Consider the following 21,664-nt stretch of genomic DNA (forward strand, 5'->3'; position numbering starts at 1 on the left):
TCACTAATGGGCTTCCCTGGGCAGAAGTGTTATACATAAGTCACTGCATTTTTCGTCGCTGGTGGAGCGTGCTCAAGTATACCCCTCACAGGAGGAAGAGTGATAGAGAGGTTTATACATGGATTTCTCCAGACTCCACTTGTGCTTTTTTTCCTTTGCTGATCCTGTCCTGTATTCTGCAGCTGTGACAAACCTTAGTCATGAGTACAATTATATACTAAGTCCCACGAATCCTTTTAGCAAATCACTGAGCACACTGGTGGCTGCTGGGGACCCCAAAACTGTATTTTTAATGTGATCCTTTTCACCCCAATGCTTTATTTTGAAAACTTTTAAATCTACAAAAAAATTTTAAAAATAGGCCAGGCGTGGTGGCTCACGCCTGCAATCCCAGCACTTTGGAAGGCCAAAGCAGGCAGATCCCTTGACGCCAGGAGTTTGGGACCAGTCTGAACTCCAGCCTGGGCAACAGAGCAAGACCCTGTCTCAAGTAAAAAAAGAAAAAATAGTATAATGAAAACTCATATACCTCTGCCAGTTGATTGCTAAATGTCATATTTGTTTTTTTTTCAGGGTAGGGGTAGCCTCCATTCTACAAAACATAATGAAAGCTCCCAATATTTGCTTTTTATATGCATACCTTTTTGCTGAATTATTTCAAATGAGCTGCAGACATCATATTTCACCTCCAAATATTTCCTCTCCTAAGAAATTATATTCTCTTGCATAATTACCAAAGCTTTCTAATACCTAAGAATAACTCCATATTATCTAATAAAAAATCTACATAAAGAATCCTCTCAAAGATGTTCAATTGTTTCTATTATTTACTGTAATGCAACGCAACTACTCCAAAACTTGACTTAAAACAACTATTTTATTATCTTACATGATTCTACAGGTTGACTGGGCTCGGCTATATAGTTCTATTCCACGTGAGGTTGGCTGGGACTATAGTATATTGGGCTGGAATATTCAAGATGGGTCGCTCACTTAGCTCCTAATTGTTGTTGGCTGTCATTGGGGAGTTCAGCTAAAACTGTTGACCAGAATAACTATATTTGGCCATTCCATGTGGCTTGGGTCTCTCGCAGCAGGGCTGCTCAGTTCCGAGAGGGAATGTCTCAAGAGCAAGTGCTCCAAGAGAGAAGAAGTGGAAGCTGGCAGTCCTCTTACAAAGAGCAAGCCTGGAACTGTTCACAGCATCATTTTCCAGCATTCTATTCACTAAGCTGCCAGAAGGCCTGCCCAGATTCAGGGAAAGAGGAAATAAACTGTGAGTCTTGATGGCACTCTTGATGCGGTTATCCTGAAGCCACTATATTTACACTTTTTAAAAAAAATCCAGGATCCAATCCAGGTTCATATACTCCTCTTGATTGTCATGCCTATTTTTATTTAATACAGACTTACACTTTTATTTATTAACCCATGCCAGTTGTCTGGTAAAATGTATCATATTCTGGATTTGTCTGGCCATTCCTTCATATTAACCATTTTTAGCAAAAATATTTCATAGGTGATATGGTTACATATGGCATCCTTACGTTAGATGGTGACGATAAATTTGGTCATTAAATTGAGAAGGTGACTGCCAGCACTTTCCACTGTAGTGTTTCCTTTTGTAATGAGCAAGTTACCTAATAGTGTAATCTGCCATTCCTTTACAATACTCTTTCATCCAGTGGTACAGTCAGCTATTGTTAATCCTTACCTGACACAATTTTACACTGGAGGTCACAAAATTATAATTTTCTTTCTTTCTTTTTTTTTTTTTTTTTTTTTTTTGAGACGGAGTTTCCTTGTTGCCCAGGCTGGAGTGCAATGGTGCAATCTCAGCTCACCACAACCTCCGCCTCCCAGGTTCAAGCAGTTCTCCTGCCTCAGCCTCCCGAGTAGCTGGGATTACAGACATGTGCAACCACGCCCGGCTAATTTTGTATTTTTAGTAGAGATGGAGTTTCTCCATGTTGGTCAGACTGGTCTCAAACTCCAACCTCAGGAGATTTGCTGGCCTCGGTCTCCCAAAGTGCTGGGATTACAGGCATGAGCCACCATGCCCGGCAAAATTATAATTTTCTAATTCAACCATTCATTTTTCATTTTCTAGTTGGCATTCTTCTGTAAAAAAAAGTTTTCCCTTCTCTCCCTCTTTTATTGAAATTTTATTGTAATTTTATTGTAGATTCACATGCAGCTCTAAGAAATAAATATATACACCTACCGTGTACCCACAAAAATAAAAATTTTTAAAAAAGAAATAGTACTGAGAGATCCCTTATACACTTTGCCTAGTTTGCCCCAATGGTAGCATTTTACAAAACTATAGCATAAAATCAAAATCAGGATACTGACATTGACACAACCCACCTACGTTATTCAGATTTCCCAGTTTTACTTGCATTCGCTTGCAGGTATGTGCATGTGCGTCTGTGTGTTAAGTTCTACACAATTTGATCACATGTATAGGTTCATCTACCTACTGTCACAGTCAAGATACTGAATAGCTCTAGATCCCTCGTGGTGCCTTTGCCTGTACCCTCTCTGGTCTACATTTCTTTTTTATATCCTATGGACTCACGGATTTTCTTTTTTTTTTTTTTTTTGAGACGGAGTCTCGCTCTGTCACTCAGGCTGGAGCGCAGTGGCGCAATCTCGGCTCACTGCAAGCCCCGCCTCCTGGGTGGTTCACGCCATTCTCCTGCCTCAGCCTCCCAAGTAGCGGGGACTACAGGCGCCCGCCACCACGCCCTGGTAATTTTTTGTATTTTGTAGTAGAGATGGGGTTTCACCATGTTAGCCAGGATGGTCTCCATCTCCTGACCTCGTGATCCGCCCACCTCGGCCTCCCAAAGTGCTGGGATAACAGGCATGAGCCACTGCACCCGATAGACTCATGGATTTTCTTTTGTGATCCACTCAGCCAAATTCCATTACCATTATTACTCTTTCTGATGTTCAAACTGTCACAAACTTGGCCAGTAGAAATCCCTTCAAACCAAATCCTGTATGATTCTGACATGACCGTGTACCCTTTGAGGATATTGTTCTTTCTCTGGCACAGATTTGAAATAATTGGCCATTTCTTCAAGGAGGCATAGTTCCTTTGGTTGGAAATGGTAATGTAGAAGCCATGATCTAGGTACACTGAGGTATAGTTAATGTTCATCTTTCAGTGGGCTAGCTAGGAATTTTAAAAATGATGATGTCATAGTGAAGTTTCCAATTCAAGCTATTACAAGGCTTCTCCTTACCTTGTTATTTAAGATTTATATCTCTTACAGTGAAAATCTTCCTAATAACATTAGCACATTTATATATTTGTTTTATCCTAAAAAAGTTTCAGAATTAGAATATCAACTTTTTTTGCCAACAGTAAACCTACTAATTACTTGTAGAAGTTTCCTTGTGGAAAATAAGAAAAAAGACAGAAAATTTATATTCAATTTAAAAAAAAAAAAAGGAAAGGGAAAAATAACCCTTCTAAGTGTAACATTTAATTGCAGTTCTTTTTGTCCTCAGAATATATTCCAGTGAAAGGGGGGAAGGTTGATTTTTAAAAAGGACATAATCTACTAAAGAACCAGAGTACTATGTTCAAATATTATTTGTATTGATTAATTTATCTGTAAGATTTTGTCATCAATTTGATATATAGTTATGTCCTTTTGGTTCTGTTTATTTAATTTGCTTTTTACTTTATTTATTTATTTTTTTGAGACAGAGTGTCGCTCTGTCACCAGGCTGGAGTGCAGTGGCGCGATCTCAGCTTACTGCAACCTCTGCCTCCCAGGTTCAAGCGATTCTCCTGCCTCAGCCTCCTGAGTAGCTGGGATTACAGGCATGTGCCACCGCACCCAGCTAATTTCTATATTTGTAGTAGAGACAGGGTTTCCCCATGTTGGCCAGGATGGTCTTGATCTCTTGACCTCGTGGTCTGCCCGCCTCGGCCTCCCAAAGTGCTGGGATTACAGGCGTGAGCCACCAAGCCTGGCCTCCTTTTTTTTTTTTTAATACAATTTTATCTTTGAATATGTAAAACATTCCCATTGTTCAAAATTCAAACTTTATGAAATGATTTCCTCAGAAGTCTTGCTCCCAAATCCATCCTCCTCCATTCCTATTCCCCACATACCAGTAACCATTTCATTCATTTCTGGTTTATCTATTCTCTGTATATGCGTGTTTTGCAAAAATTCGCAAATATATTTAGATATTCTTATTTTCATCCAGGTGCAGTGACTTATGCCTGTAATCCCAGCACTTTGGGAGACCAAGGCGGGTAGATCACTTGAGCTCAAGAGTTCGAAACCAGCCTGGGCAACATGGTGAAACCTTGTCTCTACAAAAATACAAAAACTAGCCTGGCGTGGTGGCATGCGCCTGTAGTCCCAGCTAGTTGGGAGACTGAGGTAGGAGGATCGCTTGCGCCTGGAAGGTGGAGACTGCAGTGAGCCAGGATCACACCACTGCACTCCAGCCTGGGTGCCAGAGTGAGACCCTGTCTCAAACAAACATACAAAACAATTCACTCTGTAGCCTAGGCTGGGGTGCAGTGGCCGGATCTCAGCTCACTGCAAGCTCCGCCTCCCGGGTTTTCGCCATTCTCCTGCCTCAGCCTCCCCAGTAGCTGGGACTACAGGTACCCGCCACCTCGCCCGGCTAGTTTTTTGTATTTTTTAGTAGAGACGGGGTTTTACTGTGTTATCCAGGATGGTCTCGATCTCCTGACCTCATGATCCGCCCGTCTCGGCCTCCCAAAGTGCTGGGATTACAGGCTTGAGCCAGGGCGCCCAGCCTTTTTTTTTTTTTTTTTTTTGAGACAGAGTCTCTGTGGCCAGGCTGGAGTGCAGTGGTGTGATCTCGGCTCACTGCAACCTCTCCCTCCTGGGTTCAAGCAATTCTCCCGCCTCAGCCTCCCAAGTAGCTGGGACTACAGGCGCCAGCCACCATACCCCGCTAATTTTTGTATTTTTAGTAGAGACAGGGTTTCACCATGTTGGTCAGGATGGTCTCAATCTCTTGACCTTGTGGTCCACCCACCTGGGCCTCCCAAAGTGCTGGGATTACAGGCGGGAGCCACCGCACCCAGCCAAAACAGATATTCTTACTTTCCCTCCTTTCTATACAAAAAGCAGCATACCATATACATTCTTATACATCTTGCTTTTTTTTTTCATCTAAATAAATCCTTGTGAGTTCATAAAGATCTTTACTCTTTCTTGTCATAGCTGTATAACACTCAACTGGGTGTATGTATCAGTTGATGTCGTCTTCTAATTCCCCCTTTTGGGGACATAGACAATTTCAAAGAATACCAACCAACTTGAGGTTACTATAAGACCACGGTAAAATGAAACAAAACAAGACCATTGCATAAATTTGTCTAATGACAGGTCACTATGCCAACCACAAAATACCAAATCATAGAACTGTCCCTGCTTTCTGTCAACATCCAATCTACAGCAGACCCCACTTCCTTAGACACCCCCACCATTACTCAACCAAAGTCCAAATCCCATATAACAAGGTCTTTTTTAACACCCTCTTACTGAGATACCACACACTTCCCTACAGTGTGTGTTTTCCCTCAGTGGAACAAGCAATAAACCCACCTTATCTTTGGCTGAACAGCATTGAAAGTTTAAACTCTCAGAGAGCTCTTTCAATAAATTTAAAATACTCAAAGTAATAAGAAAACTTGTAGCATAGCATAATCAGCAGCATTTTTCCCCTCATTATCATGAGGGAAAAAAATAAAACAGTGGTGCATTTTGCAATCAATTAAGTCTAAGATATCATAAAATTCTATTTTCACCCAGACTACTGCCCTGAACTCTGTATTTGTATAGTTATATCACTAGTTCACATTTTCACATGGAAATTGTTTAAAACTAGACTCTCAAACTAGTATGTCCAAAAGGGGACTCTTGATTTTGGCCACTAAACCTATTCTGCAGTCTTAATCATTTCAGTAAACTGCACTGTCATCTACTCTGTGCTTAAGTCAAAATCCTAAGACTAGTCATTAATTCTTTTCTCTTCCTCTCCAATAAGTCCATCAAGGCCTCAAGGTTCTCTTCAGATATATCTCAAATGTGTCCATGGCTCTCTACCTCCACAACCCTAAACTGAGCCACCTCATCTCTCACCCACACTACTATAACAGCCTCCCTAAATGGTTTTCTAGAGTTCACTTTGCCCCTTTATAATCCACATAGAAGCCAATATAATCTTTTTTGAAACACAAATCCTACAGTCACTTCTCTGCTTAAAACTCTTTAATAGTTTCCCATTGCTTTTACAATAAAACCCAAGCTCCTTACCATGGCAACAAGGCTCTACATGACCTACATCTTGCAAACCCTTCTATCCTCATCTCCCTCTAACTTATTCCTCACTATGCTCCAAACATACTAATATCCTTTCTGCTCCTGGAACCCCAATAAGCCTTTGCCTGCCTCTAAATCTGTGGACTTGTTGGAATGTTCTTCCCCCAGCTTTCTGCACAATTTGTTTTATCTTTCAAGTTTCACACAGCTAGAATATCACCTATTCAAGGAAGCCTTCCCTGACTACTCTATTTAAAATTGACTCTACCAATTATTCTCTATTTCATCACCCTCTTTATTTCCCTCATAGCACTTTATCTAGGTAATTATTTATTAACATATCTATTGCCTGTCTCCCTCAATCTGAAGGTAGTGCCTTTATAAGTGTTGCTCATTACTGAATATCTAGTACTTAGCACTATGCCTGGAGCGGTCAACAGTTACAAGATTATTTAACTTACTGCTTTATAAGTACTTTTGTACTGTGGTAATAAACAACTTAGACTTACTGATTTCTATTATGAAATATTTCAAGCAATCAGACAAACAGAAAAATATAGCAAACACCACTATACCTAACATCCATTAGCATTTTGTTTTATTTGCCTCATTTTTTTAAAAAAGAAATAAAACAGACACAGATACATTATATAATTACTCAATCCCAATGCCCTCTCTTCCTCAAACATGCCCCAACTTCGCAGGTAACCACTATTCCAGGATTGGAGTTTGTAATTTCCACTGTATTTCTTTATTCACTTACAACATGTTGGGCATTCACAATATACAGTATGATTTTATATGTCACATAAATAATTTCATACTGCCTGTATCATTCTTCAAAACTTGCTTATTTGATATTATATTTCTAAGCTTTAATTCCATAAAGATGGTTCTGTTTCGTTCATTGTAGCTGTTGTACAGTGTGCCATTGTATAAATATACCACAATTTATCCATTTTCCAGCTGACAAAAATTGAGGCTATTTTCAATTTTTTGCTGCAATGAACACTCTACCTCCACCTGCATATGTGTAAGAGCTTCTCTAAAAAAAACAAAACTTCCAAGTCATAAAGACATACAACTTCAGCTTGACAACATGGTGCGGCACTGTTCTCCAAATCAGTTGTGCCGATTAGTACTTCCACCAACTGTATAAAAAAATGTCCGGCCGGGCGCGGTGGCTCACGCCTGTAATCCCAGCACTTTGGGAGGCCGAAGCGGGCAGATCACGAGGTCAGGAGATCAAGACCATCCTGGCTAACACAGTGAAATACCGTCTCTACCAAAAATACAAAAAAATTAGCCGGGCGTGGTGGCAGGTGCCTGTAGTCCCAGCTACTCCGGAGGCTGAGGCAGGAGAATGGCGTGAACTCGGGAGGCGGAGCTTGCAGTGAGCCGAGATTGCGCCACTGCACTCCAGCCTGGGCGACAGAGCGAGACTCCATCTCAAAAGAAAGAAAGAAAAAATGTCCGGCCGGGCACGGTGGCTCACATCTGCAATCCTAGCACTTTGGGAGGCCAAGGCAGGCAGATTACTTGAGGTCAGGAGTTCGAGACCAGCATGGCCAACATGGTGAAACCCCGTCTCTACTAAAAATACAAAAATTAGCAGGGCGTGATGGCGGACGCCGGTAGTCCCAGCTACCTGGGAGGCTGAGGTGGGAGAATCACTTGAGCCCGGGAGGTAGAGACTGCAGTGAGCCCAGATCTCACCACTGCACTCCAGCCTGGGCAACAGAGTGAACCTCCGTCTCAAAAAAAAAAAAATGTCCTGTCGCTGAACATTCATTCTCACAAACACTTGGTCATGTCAGGCTTTTTCATTTTTCCCACTCTAATGTGAGAAACAGTACCCTATCATTTTAATTTACAAGCATACCTTGGAGCTATTGTAGGTTTTGTTCCAGACCACCACCATAAAGCTATTATCACAATAAAGTGAGTCACACAAATTTTTTGGTTTCTCGGTACATATAAATGTTATGTTTATATTATACTATAGTCTATTAAGTATGCAGTATTATTCTAAAAAACAGTGTACATACCTTAACTTTAAAATATTTCATTGCTAAAAAATGCTAATGATCATGTGAGCTTTCAGGGAGTTGTAATATTTTTGCTAGTGGCGGGTCCTGCCTCAATGTTGATGGCTGTGGACTGATCCAGGTGGTGACTGCTGAAGGCTGGGGTGGCTGTGACAATTTCTTAAAGAAGGACAACAATGAAGTTTGTCTCATTGATTGAGTCTTCCTTTCACTAAAGATTTCTTTGCAGCATGCAATGCTGTTTGATACTGTTTTACCCAGAGGAGAACTTCTTTTAAAATCAGAGTATCCTCTCAACCCCGCCACTACTTTATTAACTAAGTTTATGAAATAGTATAAATCCTTCGTTGTCATTTCAAGAATGTTCAGAGCATCTTCATCAGAAATAGATTCCATTTCAATAAATCACTTTCTTTGCTCATCCATAAGAAGCAACTCCTCATCCCTTCAAGTTTTATAATGAGATTGCTGCATTCAGTCACACCTTCAGGCTCCACTTCTAAGTCTAGTTCTCTTGCTATTTCCACCACACCTGCAGTTACTACCTCCACTGAAGTCTTGAACCCCTCAAAATCATCCATGAGGGTTGGATTCCACTTCTTCCAAACTCCTGTTCATTTTTATATTTTGACCTCTTCCTATGAATCACAAATGTTCTTAATGGTATCTAGAATGGTGAATCCTTCCCAGAAGGTTTTCAATTGACTTTGCCCAGACCCATCACAGCATCACTACCTATGACAGTTTTAACCTTACAGAAAGTATTTTCTGAATAAGACCTGACAGTCAAAATTACTTCTTGATCCATGGGCTGCAGAAGGAATGTTATGTTAGCAGGCATGAAAACATTAATCTCCTTGACATTTCCATCAGCATGCTTAGGTGGGACTAGGTGCACTGTCAATGAGCAGTAGTATTTTGAAAGGAATAAATATATTTTTCTTCTGAGAAGTTGGCCTCAACAGTGGGTTTAAAATATTCAGTAAACCATTCTGTAAACAAATGTGCTATCATCCAGGAGTCGTTGTTCCACTTACAGAGCATAGGCAGAGCAGATTTAGCATAATTCCCTTTTTTTGTTTTTGAGATGGAGTCTCACTCCATTGCCCAGGCTGGAGCGCAGTGGTGCGATCTCGGCTCACTGCAACCTCTGCCTCCCGTATCCCAGCGATTCTCCTGCCTCAGCCTCCCAAGTAGCTGGGATTAAAGGCGCCCACCACCATGCCCAGCTAATTTTTTGTATTTTTTAGTAGAGATGGGATTTCACCATGTTAGTCAGCCTGGTCTTGAACTCCTGACCTCAGGTGATCCACCCGCCTTGGTCTCCCAAAGTGCTGGGATTACAGACATGAGCCACCATGCCTGGCTGATTTAACATAATTCATAAGGGTCCTAGGATTTTCAGAATGGTAAAGGGGCACTGGCTTCAACTTCAAGCCACCAGCTGCATTAGCCCCTAATAAAAGAGTCAGACTGTCCTTTGAAGCTTTGAGGCCAGGCATTGACTTCTCCTCTCTAACTATGGAAGTCCTCCATGGCATCTTCTTCCAGTAGGAGGCTGTTACATTGAAAATCTGTTGTTCAGTGTAGCCACCTTCATAAGGAATTTAGTTAGATCTTCTGGATAACTTGCTGCAGTTTCTACCATCAGCACTTGTAGTTTCACTTTGCACTTTTATGTTACAGAGCCTTTCCTTAAGCCTCATGAATCAACTTCTGCTAGCTTCAGATTTCTCTTCTGCAGCTTCCTCACCTCTCAGCCTTCATAGAATTGAAAGAGTTGGGGCCTTGTTCTGGATTAGGCTTTGGCTTAAGAGAATGTCATAGGCCGGGTGCGGTGGCTCACGCCTGTAATCCCAGCACTTTGGGAGGTCAAGACGGGAGAATCACGAGGTGAGGAGATCGAGACCACCCTGGCTAACACAGTGAAACCCCGTCTCTACTAAAAATACAAAAAAATTAGCCGAGCGTAGTGGCGGGCGCCTGTAGTCCCAGCTACTCATAAGGCTGAGGCAGGAGAATGGTGTGAACCCAGGAGGCAGAGCTTGCAGTGAGCCGAGATCACACCACCGCACTCCAGCCTGGGCAACTGAGTGAGACTCCGTCTCAAAAAAAAAAAAAAAAAGAGAATGTCATGGCTGAATTATATTCTATCCAGACCAAACTTTCTCCATATCATCAATATGACTATTTTGCTTTCTTATCATTTGTGTGTTCACTGGAATAGCACTTTTAATTTCCTTCAAAAACTGTTTCTTTGCATTCACAACTTGGCTGTTTGGTGCAAGAGGCCTAGCTTTCAGCCTGTCTCAGTTTTGACATGCCTTCCTCACCAAGCTTAATGATTTACAGCTTTTGATCTAAAGTGAGACGTGGAACTCTTCACTTTAACACTTAGAAGCCATTGTATGGCTTTTTTGTTTTGTTTTGTTTTGTTTTTGACACAGAGTCTCACTCTGCCACTGGAGTGCAGTGGCGTGATCTCAGCTCACTGCAACTTCAGCCTCCCAGGTTCAAGTGATTCTCCTGCCTCAGCCTCCTGAGTAGTTAGGATTACAAGCACACGCCACCACACCTGGCTAATTTTTGTATTTTTTTAGGAGAGATGGGGTTTCACCATGTTAGTCAGGGTGGTCTCCTGACCTCAAGTGATCCCCCCACCACAGCCTCCCAAGGTGCTGGGATTACAGGCATGAGCCATCACACCCGGCCCCACTGTAGGGTTATTAGCTGGCCTAATTTCAATATTGTTGTGTCTCAGAGGACAGAGGCCCAAGGAGAGGGAGAGATGGAGGAATGGCCAGTGAGAGCAGTCAGAACACACACATTTATCGAGTAAGTTCACCATCTTATATAGGTGTATTTCATTTTGACACAAAACAATCACAATAGTGGCTGGGCACAGTGGCTCACACCTGTAATTCCAGCACTTTGGGAGGCCGAGGCGGCAGACCACTTGAGCTTAGGAGTTCGAGACCAGCCTGGACAACATGGCAAAACCTAGCTGGTTTTAATACAAAATACAAAAACTAGCTGGGCACAGTGGCACACGCCTGCAGTTTCAGCTACTCGGGAAGCTGAGGTGGAAGGAACATTTGAGGCTGGGAGGTGGAGGTTGCGGTGGGCCAAGATCACACCACTGCACTCCAGCCTGGGTGACAGAGTGAGACCCTGTCTCAAAACTAAATTAATTAATTAATTAATTAAACAATCACAATAGTAACATCAAAGCTAGGCACAGTAGTTCAAGCCTATAATCTCAGGGATCTGGGAAGCCAAGGCAAGAGGATTGCTTGAGTCCAGGAGTTTAAGAGCAGCCTGGCCAACATAATGAGACCCCACCTTTAAAAAAATTTTTTAAATTAAAAATTAGCTAGGCAGGTACCTGTAGTCCTACTCGGGAGGCTGAGCCAGGAGGACTGCTCGAGCCCAGGAGTTCAAGGCTACAGTGAGCTATGATCATATTGCTGCACTCCAATCTGAGCAACAGAGTGAGACTCTGTTTCAAAAAAAAAAAAAAAGTAACATCAAAGATCACTGATCACAGATCACCAGAACAGATACAATAATAATGAAAAAAATCTGAACTATTCCAAGAATTAACAAAATACAACACAGAGACACTAAGCGAATACATGCTGTTGGAAAAATGACGCCAACAGACTTTGTTGCCACAACCTTCAGTTTGTCAAACCCGCATTATCTGCAAAGCACAACAAAGCAAAGCACAATAAAACAAGGTATGCCTGTACATGTGCCTGATCATAATTGCAATTCAGCATCTTTTCAGACTTACTGGTCATTCTTGTTTCCTTTTACTCTGAAATGTTTATATTATCTGCCCCTTTTTCTTTTGGGTAATATGTCTTTTGCTTATTGGTCTGTAGGTGTTCTTTAAATATTCATGGTATTAGTCATCTCTCAGTGATATGCACTGCAAATGTCTTCTTCAAGTTTGTCTTAAATGTGTCAATATTTGTCTTTAGGGTTTGCATCTTGCTTAACACATTCTCCCGCTTTCCAATATTATAAAGGTAGTCTCCTATATTTCTTTTTAGTAGTTTTGCTTTATGCATTTAGGTCATTAATCCACCTGAAACTGATTTTTGTGTATGGCATAAGGCAGGATCTTATTTTCTTTTTGCCATTTGGATTACCAATTGTCCCAGTACAATTTCCTGAATGGGTCATTCTCTCCTCATTAATTTGTAAGAGCGCCTCTTGTTATACCTTAACTTTTCATATATGAAAAGGTCTACTAATAGGCTCTATTATTCCATTGCTCCGTGTCCATCCCTCTCATCTAAGGTTTAATATCACAATCATCATAATCACTCACTTGAACTGCACACTAGAATTTGCAAAGCACTTTCAAATCCATTTTCGAATTCAAATCTCAAAATAGTCCTATGAGTTAGGCACTACTGTTCATATCTGTCTGGATGAAGAGCCGCAGGTTCATAAAGGTTAAGTGAATCATGGTCACCAGAGCGTAAGTGTAATAAAAAGGACCCAATCTCATGTGTTCAGTTAGCACTCTTTCCACCAGACTCTGTTAGGTAAGGATAGGAAAAATATCTTTTAAACAGCTCTCAAACACAGCTGCACTCTGTTCTCTGTTCACAACACCCAAAACAAGCACCTTGTAAATAAACCAATGGTTTAACAACTACGTTTTTCGGGACAAACATGTTCATTATGCTCATCATGAAAGTAAATTCAATTCTGAAAGTAACACTGCCTTAGCTGGCCTCTTTGCTACTGCTCACCTCAAGCCCAGACAATGTCACTGCTGAAGTCTTTATTGTCCACCATTTCTCCTCACATCAGCCATGTTCTCTCATAGTCACTAGCCCTGCAGTTCCAAAGAGATGTGACTGACGACTGGACAGTTCTCTGTGTCAGGATGGAGGGAGACAGAGCCAATGCCTCCAAACTGGAATTTAACACTTTAAAACTCACATTTACACATAAGCTGTGGGACATGCTGCAGAAAGCAGGGAGTGTTAAAGTGCTGTCCAAGAACCCCACACCTAGCTTAATGATAGACAAGAGTAGGTACTCCATAAACGATTTTTACTGAACAAATAAATGAAGCGCTTCATCCAGAGCCAGAGCCACTGGTTTCTTTTCTTTTTTTAAATAACAAATCTGCACATGTATAACCACTGATTTCAACAAGCCCTGCATAGAGCAATCAGTTGAGAAAGACAAAAAACAAACAAACAAACAAAAAAGGCGACCCCTGACACTCAGAGGCAGGCATAGCACTCACAGCCAGGCCATGTTATTCTCCTACGGGACATAAACAATCTCACAGAATACCAACCTCAGACAAGGTTACTCTGAAATCTTCATAAAATGAGACAGAGGCCATTTCACAACTTTGTTATAAGCACAGAGAAATACATAGTGGCTATGCCACCCATGAAATCCCAAATACCCTCTGGCCAAATTGAGTGACTGCTACTCCTATAGCAATTAGTTTTGTTCTTATACTAGTCTCCCTGCCCTATAGATAAGATTTATTCACATACCCAACCACAAAACTCCCATATTTTCTTACAGGATCTTCTCTGAAGTAAAACCCCAACCTCCTTAACCCTCCCCTCCCCTAATCACCAACACCCAAATCCTATAATCAGTTCTAACACCCTCCTAATGAAACACTCCAGGGTTCCCCATGGAGTATGCTCTCTCTTGATGCAATGAGTAATAAACCCAACTTGTTTAACTACCGGTATGTTATTGGTGGCCTTTGGGCATTGACACGGTTTAAGTCAGACATTACAAGTGTCTAAAAGTCTATGCCTTTCTCTTTCTGGAACGTTCTCCCAGTCTTAGTTTGACAAAAATAATTCTCATTTCTGGAAGTCACCACTAACTAAATTAAACAAAGGTAACAAATTCGTTTAACACCAGATACCTGGTCCAACACCCAACTCCAATTCTACCAATAAACATACTCCTACACAAAACTTTTTGCTTGGATATGATACGCCTCCTTCTAGATAGCATGCCCTTGAAAAGTTGGGTCTGACTCATCTTTGTAAATCTGTACTACCTTACATGTATCAGAGGATTGCTAACACATGTAAACACTTTTATAAGTGTAACATGGTGCTTTTAAACTAATGGTAGTTGAAATATGGGTGCCTCAAAACTACAGATGTGAAACCCCAGAGAAAATAAAACTTAATAAGGGGAAAATGATTTATTTTCCCCAAAATGTTTTAGATGTTCTTTTTTTTTTTTTTTTTTGAGATGGAGTTTCGCTCTTGCTGCCCAGGCTGGAGTGCAATGGCACCATCTTGGCTCAACGCAATCTCCGCCTCCCCGGTTCAAGCGATTCTCCTGCCTCAGCCTCCCAAGTAGCCAACACAGTGAATTACAGGCATGCACCACCATGCCCGGCTAATTTTGTATTTTTAGTAGAGATGGGTTTCTCCATGTTGGTCAGGCTGGTCTCCAACTCCCGACCTCAGGTGATCCGCCCGCCTTGGCTTCCCAAAGTGCTGGGATTACAGGCGTGAGCCACAGCGCCCAGCCTGTTCTGTACTTTTTTATTGACTGCTGGAAGAACACTCTCTAGGCGGGGACTTTGAGCCCCATCTACAAAAGATTTTGTTTGTTTTTTCCTATTCTATTAAACCACCCTGGAGCAGTAGAGGGAGACAGCACAGAACATTTATTCATACTCTGACCCAAAAGTATAATCTCAGTCTGGATGAACACATTAAACGACACACCATGCAATGTCATAGCCTATTTAAGGCATTCTGGCCACTACTGTCTTCATCTTTCAACAGGAAAACGGTTTATATTCCAGAAGCAAAGATTATATTAAATTCAACAAATTCAAGTCGACACTCAGAAAGCACCTACATTTTACCGGATCCATGGGTGATCCAGCCAGATGCCTGATTCAGGAGCAGAGAGAGTTAAATGGAGTGAAAGAGGTTACGAAGTGCCATAGATGTTAAGGAGAAGTTTCCAGTAAGGATGACTGTAGAAAGAACCTTCCAGAGGCTGGGTGCAGTGGCTCATGCCTGTAATCTCAGCACTTTGGGAGGCCGAGGCGGGTGGATCACCTAAGCTCAGGAGTTCGAGACCGGCCTGGCCAACATGGTGAACCCGTCGCTACTAAAAATACAAAAATTAGCCGGGCGTGGTGGCGCATGCCTGTAATCCCAGCTACTCGGGAGGCTGAGGCAGGAGAATCGTTTGAACCCGGGAGGCAGAGGTTGCATGAGCTGAGATCGTGCCACTGCACTCCAGCCTGGGCGACAAGAGCGAAACTCCGTCTCAAAAAAAAAGAAAAAAAGAAAAGAAAAGAGAAAGAACCTTCCAGAATGAAAACTCCAGTTTCTCAAAGCCTGGAATCTTTAGTTTGGATACAGACATGAGGATACACAGGTCCTTGAGTCTCCGCTATTAGGTGCCTTCAGCTTGCTTATATAAAGGGCCAAGGATCTCAAACAGAAATGCTTAATGTAACTTAAGAAATTTTTAAGTTCTCTGTGCAACTCAGCAAACCTGACTGAGCTCACAGACTTCAGAACAGAGGGGGAAATCACTTCCTCCAGCTCTTGTGAATTTTAAAATTAAAAGTAGTGAGAATGATTTCCATCACTGAACGGTTGCGAGGTGGGTGTGGCCCCATCCCTCCCCTCCCCACCCCTGCAGTGCCCTGCCTCGGTAACGTCCGAGGGGCCTGGCTGGACCTCTTAGGCCAGCCACGGCCCAGCAAGCCGCTGTCACAACTGCACCCCTAACCCAACGAGCTCATCCCACATCTCGAAGGGCCCCAGCCAATTCGAACCCCGACGGCCAGGCAGCCAGGGCCGGGCTTGGGATCCATGAAGGCCGCCGACTGTGAACAAAGAAGAGGCCCGGGGTAGCCTGAGAGGCCCAGTCCGAGCTCTCTGAGGACCCGAAGGTTCCTGCAGCCCTCGGGGGGTTGTGCCCCCGGCCCGGGATCTGCGGGTGAGCCTCGACAAGCGCCAGCATGCCGTGAGCGCACCGCGTCGCGGACCTTGTTGGCGCACTGCAGGCTCTCCGGCGCGCACACTGACAAAGCGGGCAGGCGTCCCGGCGGGTACCTGGAGCCGCGATCCCTCACGCTTCCCGCCGCCCGACCCGGCCTTTACCTGTACGTCACTCAGCTCCACGCGCAGATACAGCTCGCGGTGTCGCTGAGCCCAGTAGACATGCGGCGTCAACACCTGATTCTCCATGGCCACACTGCCCAGGGCTCGGGGAGGCTCGGCTCTCTGCGCCTCGCTGCCTCAGGTAGTGCTCTGCTGGCGCGGGCCGAAAGCAGGCCTCAAACCCCAGCGCTCCCGAGCGCCTGCAACCCGGCACCTTGAGACACCCCACGCTCGCGGGCCGCGCTTGCGCAGTGACGCGCCGGGATGGCGGCGGCGCCAGCAATGGGCCTTGGCGCGAGCCGAGAGGGGGCGGGGCGCAGGCGGGATGGGGCAGGCCTGGGCACAGAGACGCCGCAGCTCGTCGCGGCCGCCTAGGGAATTGGAATCAGCGGGTGGTACGCTTTCCCCACTCGTCTTCAGGGAGATGCTTTAAAATAAAGAAGGCTGGAGACTCATAGGGGACCGATGAGCATGGGAAAGGGTTTGGGACTGGTGTCTCTGGAGGGTCCCTCGCATTCTGTTTACTGAGTGCCTACTGTGTGCCTGGGTTTCAAAGCTAAACACTGGAACAACAGAAGTGAGACACAGCCCCTTCTGTCTTAGAACTCCCTGCCTATTAAAAGATGCAAGTAATTACAGATGAAATAAGGATGATAATGGTGATAGGGGACATGGTGTGACAGCAGCGTGGAAGAGCGTTCCAAGAAGGGAAAATAAAGACCAGGGCAGCGCTGCCCAATAAAACTGTAGGTGATGATGGAAATATTGCTCATTGCGCTCTTTAATACGGTAGCCACTAGCCACATGAAGCTTTTGAGTACTTGACCTGAATAACTGAATTTTCAATTTGATTCACTTCTGTTCTTTTTCTTTTCTTTTCTTCTTTTCTTTCTTTTCTTTTTAGACGGAGTTTCCCTCTTGTTGCCCAGGCTGGAGTGCAATGGCGCCATCTCGGCTCACCGCAACCTCTGCCTGCCGGGTTCAAGCGATTCTCCTGCCTCAGCCTCCCGTGTAGCTGGGATTACAGGCATGCGTAGCAGCCCCCGGCTAATTTTGTATTTTTAGTGGAGACGGGGTTTCTCCATGCTGGTCAGGCTGGTCTGGAACTCCCGACCTCAGGTGATCCGCCCGCCTTGGACTTCCAAAGTGCTGAGATTACAGGCGTGAGCCACCGCACCCGGTCAATTTTATTCACTTCTAATTTAAACTTAAATATCCATATTATTGGTGGCTATTCTATTGGACAGTGCAGGAGGCTGTCTCTAAAAAATAGGAAACTCAAACTAGAGACAACACTCATTTATGTCTTACTTAAACTGTCTTATCTGTATCGGCTTTCATCCCCAAGTTCTTCTGCAGCAAAGAATTTAATGGGAAGAAATATTTGTATGAAAACTAGAATTCTGGGACAAAAATGGAGCTCGTATTCAATCCTGTTAGCTACCATTTATTTAGCAAAGTGATTCTGTTAGCACCCATTTATTTAGCAGAGGGATCCAAGGATGAAAGCAAATTCTGGTAGCTCTCTAGAAACATTTAACTCAGGAGTGGACAGTATGAAATATAGTTTTCATATAATGAATGTGCTGAGCTCACAAAGAGTTTATGATCATAGGAACTGAGGGCCATGGGAACCATCGTCAGACATTTGAGAGAGCCAACCCTTGAGAATGGGATGGTGAAATGTGAGTAGGAATTTGACTGAGTAAGAACCAGGTAGGCCGTGGAAGCATAGGGTGCTTGCTTCGTTCACAGGTGAAAAGATGTGGACTAGGTGTGGTGCCTCACGCGTGTAATCCTAGCAATTTGGGAGGACGAGGCAGGAGGATCGCTGAAGCCCAGGAGTTCGAGACCAGCCTGGGAAAAACGTCAATACCCCGTCCCTACCGAAAATACAAAAGTTAGCAGGTCGTGGTTGGCGCGCCCCTGTGTTCCGAGCTACTTGGGAGGCTGGGGTGGGAGGATTACTTGAGCCCAGAAGGCGAGATGGTGCCACTGCACTCCAGCTTGGGCGAAAATGTGAGGCCCTGTCTTAAAAAAGAGAGAGAGAGGGACATGGGAGATTCTGTTGCTAGGGATTAAAGGCATAAAGGAGCGAGGTCGCCCTGAATCTGGAAAGGCAGAGGGTGCATTAGGGAAGTCTTTGTTTGCTTCACTGAAGTGCCTATACTGTATCCCACAGACACATGGGAGCCAAGGAAGGTCCTTAACCTGGAGATGAGTAAAATCAAACATGGCTAAAATTAAAAAGACTGGCTGGGGGTGGGGGGTGGTGCCGGAAAAAAAAAATTAGGCTGGGCGCCATGGTTCATGCCTGGGAGACTGAGGCAGGAGGGATTTCACCGTGTTAGCCAGTAATTCTTAAATATTCAGTTTAAGCTGAATTTGTATATATGTATATATCTATGTGATTATCACCTAGATCAAGATCTGGAATATTTCCAGTATCCCAGAGGTTATTTCATGTTAAAAATATCTTTGCAGGCTGGGCGCGGTGGCTCAAGCCTGTAATCCCAGCACTTTGGGAGGCCGAGACGGGCGGATCACGAGGTCAGGAGATCGAGACCATCCTGGCTAACACGGTGAAACCCCGTCTCTACTAAAAAATACAAAAAACTAGCCGGGCGAGGTGGCGGGCGCCTGTAGTCCCAGCTACTCCGGAGGCTGAGGCAGGAGAATAGCGTGAACCCGGGAGGCGGAGTTGCAGTGAGCTGAGATCCGGCCACTGCACTCCAGCCTGGGCGATAGAGCAAGACTCCGTCTCAAAAAAAAAAAAAAAAAAAAAAAATCTTTGCCTCTCAGTAATTACTATCCTGATATATCACCACAGAGTCATTTTTGTCTATTCTGTTCTTGAATTTTATATAAATGGAACCTACAGCGTCTGATTTTTTTTTTTTTTTTTTTTTTTTTTTTTTTTTTTTGAGATGGAGTATCTCTCTGTCACTTAGGATGGAGTGCAATGGCACAGTCTCAGCTTACTGCACCCTCCACCTCCCAGTTCAATTGATTATCCTGCCTCAGCCTCCCAGGTAGCTGAGATTATGGGTGCCCACCACCACGCCTAGCTGATTTTTGTATTTTTAGTAGAGATGGGGTTTCACCATTTTGACCAGGCTGGTCTTGAACTCCTGACCTCATGATCCACCCGATTCAGCCTCCCAAAGTGCTGGGATTACAAGTGTGAGCCACCTCACTGGGCCTTGGTTACTTTCCTCAATATAATGCGTATGAGATTTATCCATGTTGCTGAGTGAATCAGCAATTCATTCTCTTTTAGTTTCTGGTTTTGCTCTATCGTAGTTGACTATATGAATATACCGCAAATTATCCACTCTCCTATTGATGGATATTTGTCTTGTTTCTAGTTTTTAGCTATTATAAATAAAGCTGCTCTGAATATTTGTGTACCTGTCTTTTGGGGATATATGCGCTTAATTATCTTGGAATAAATACCTATGAAGGGAATCAATAGGTTACACAGATGTATGATTAGCTTTAGTAGGTATGCTAAGCAGTTTTACAAAGTGTTTTGGTCAATTTACATTCCACGGCAATGTTTGAAAGTTCTAGTTGCTCTATGTCCCTGGTATTTTCAGTCTTTTAATTTTATTTTATTTTATTTTATTTTTTGATTTTTTTCTTTTTTTTGAGACAGAGTCTTGCTATGTTGCCCAGGCTGGAGTGCATTGGCACAATCTCAGCTCACTGCAACCTCTACCTCCCCAGTTCAAATGATTCTCCTGCCTCAGCTTTCCAAGTAGCTGGGGTTACAGGTGTGCACCACCACACCTGGCTAATTTTTGTATTTTTAGTAGAGATGGGGTTTCACCATGTTGGCCATGCTGGTCGCAAACTTCTAGGCTCAAATGGTCTCAAACTCCTGGGCTCAAGTGATCCTCCTGCCTCAGCCTCCCAGGCATGAACCATGGCGCCCAGCCTAATTTTTTTTTTCCAGTACCACCCCCCACCCCCAGCCAGTCTTTTTAATTTTAGCCATCCTGGCAGTGGGTAATAAAAAATAGAATAATTTTACTTCAGCATATTTGAAACCTGAGGCTTATCAGCTGACTTCTGCCAAGGTGAAAGCTATTGGTATAGAAGAAGACTGAACGTTGGCATTTTGCCTCAGATGCTTCATAAAAAAGGTCCAGTGGAGGTGGGCCTATCCAGCCTGGTTTGACCACTAGTAACATACTACAAAATGACTTCTTTAGGCCTGAGTTTCCACATTCATCAAATTAGGTGAATTTGATGAGTTAGATTTGGTTCCCTCTAATGCTCTTATCAGCTGTTTCTAAATTTTTCTGCAAAGAGACCCCACTATTATGGACCCCTCTCTCCAAGAGAAATCTAACAAGAAAAAAATGAAATGGAGAGAAGAAAGAATATCATTCTGGTGAACTATAAAACTGCAAGGCAGGGCTGGGCGTGGTGTCTCATGCTGTAATCCCAATGCTTTAGGAGGCTGAGGTGGGAGGATCGCTTGAGTTTAAGAGTTCGTGACCAGCCTGGGCAAAACAGTGAGACCCCATCTCTAGAAAAAAATTTTTAAATTAGCCAGGTGTGGTGGCATGTGCCTGTAGTCCTACCTGGTCAGAGCTGCAGTGAGCTGTGATGGCGCTGATGCACTCCAGCCTGAACAACAGAGCAAAACCTTGTCTCAAAAAAAAAAAGAAAAAAGAAAAATACTCTGGAAGGTGGCAGGGGAGATTAAAAGGCAGAGCCAAGTGGGAGTCAGTGCCAAGCTGAAATAGGTAGGGCTAAGAGTTTTATGATACTACCAGTCAAACGAAAATGCAAATTTTGCTTTGTCTTTATGTCCTACCTTCTAGATGCAGCCTTCCCAGCCTCATCTGGCCCAGGGCCAGCTCTCCCTTCTCAGAGAATAGTCACCACTAACTACAGGAAGCATTTGCTGAGTACTTGCCATGGATGAAGCTGATTCCCAAGGGTGAAGGCTGACTTCCTGCCTTTGGCAAGAGGTCATACACATCCTTGTTGTTATCTATGTATAAAATCTTCTATTCCTGGAAGAGGTTTTAGAAAATGAGCTGTAGAATTTGGCTGGATCCAAATCGCCCAGGATCACCTAGCCAGTTATCCCTGAGCAAAGTCAGGTTTCTCTAGATGG

The 21,664-nt window shown here is 43.5% G+C and overlaps 1 protein-coding gene across 1 annotated transcript in view; it reads right to left on the bottom strand.

Moving 5' to 3' along the window:
* HACD3 (3-hydroxyacyl-CoA dehydratase 3) overlaps positions 1-16,809 on the bottom strand; it is a 50,387-nt gene extending 33,578 nt beyond the window's left edge. Inside the window, exon 1 of the mRNA XM_017851097.1 lies at positions 16,531-16,809. Coding sequence (XP_017706586.1) covers positions 16,531-16,617 — 87 coding nt within the window. The 5' untranslated portion in view covers positions 16,618-16,809. The remainder of the gene's footprint in view (positions 1-16,530) is intronic.
* Between the last annotated feature and the right edge of the window lie 4,855 nt (positions 16,810-21,664).

Source organism: Rhinopithecus bieti, unplaced genomic scaffold, assembly GCF_001698545.2.
Source record: "Rhinopithecus bieti isolate Rb0 unplaced genomic scaffold, ASM169854v2 scaffold_31548, whole genome shotgun sequence".
Classification (NCBI taxonomy): domain Eukaryota; kingdom Metazoa; phylum Chordata; class Mammalia; order Primates; family Cercopithecidae; genus Rhinopithecus; species Rhinopithecus bieti.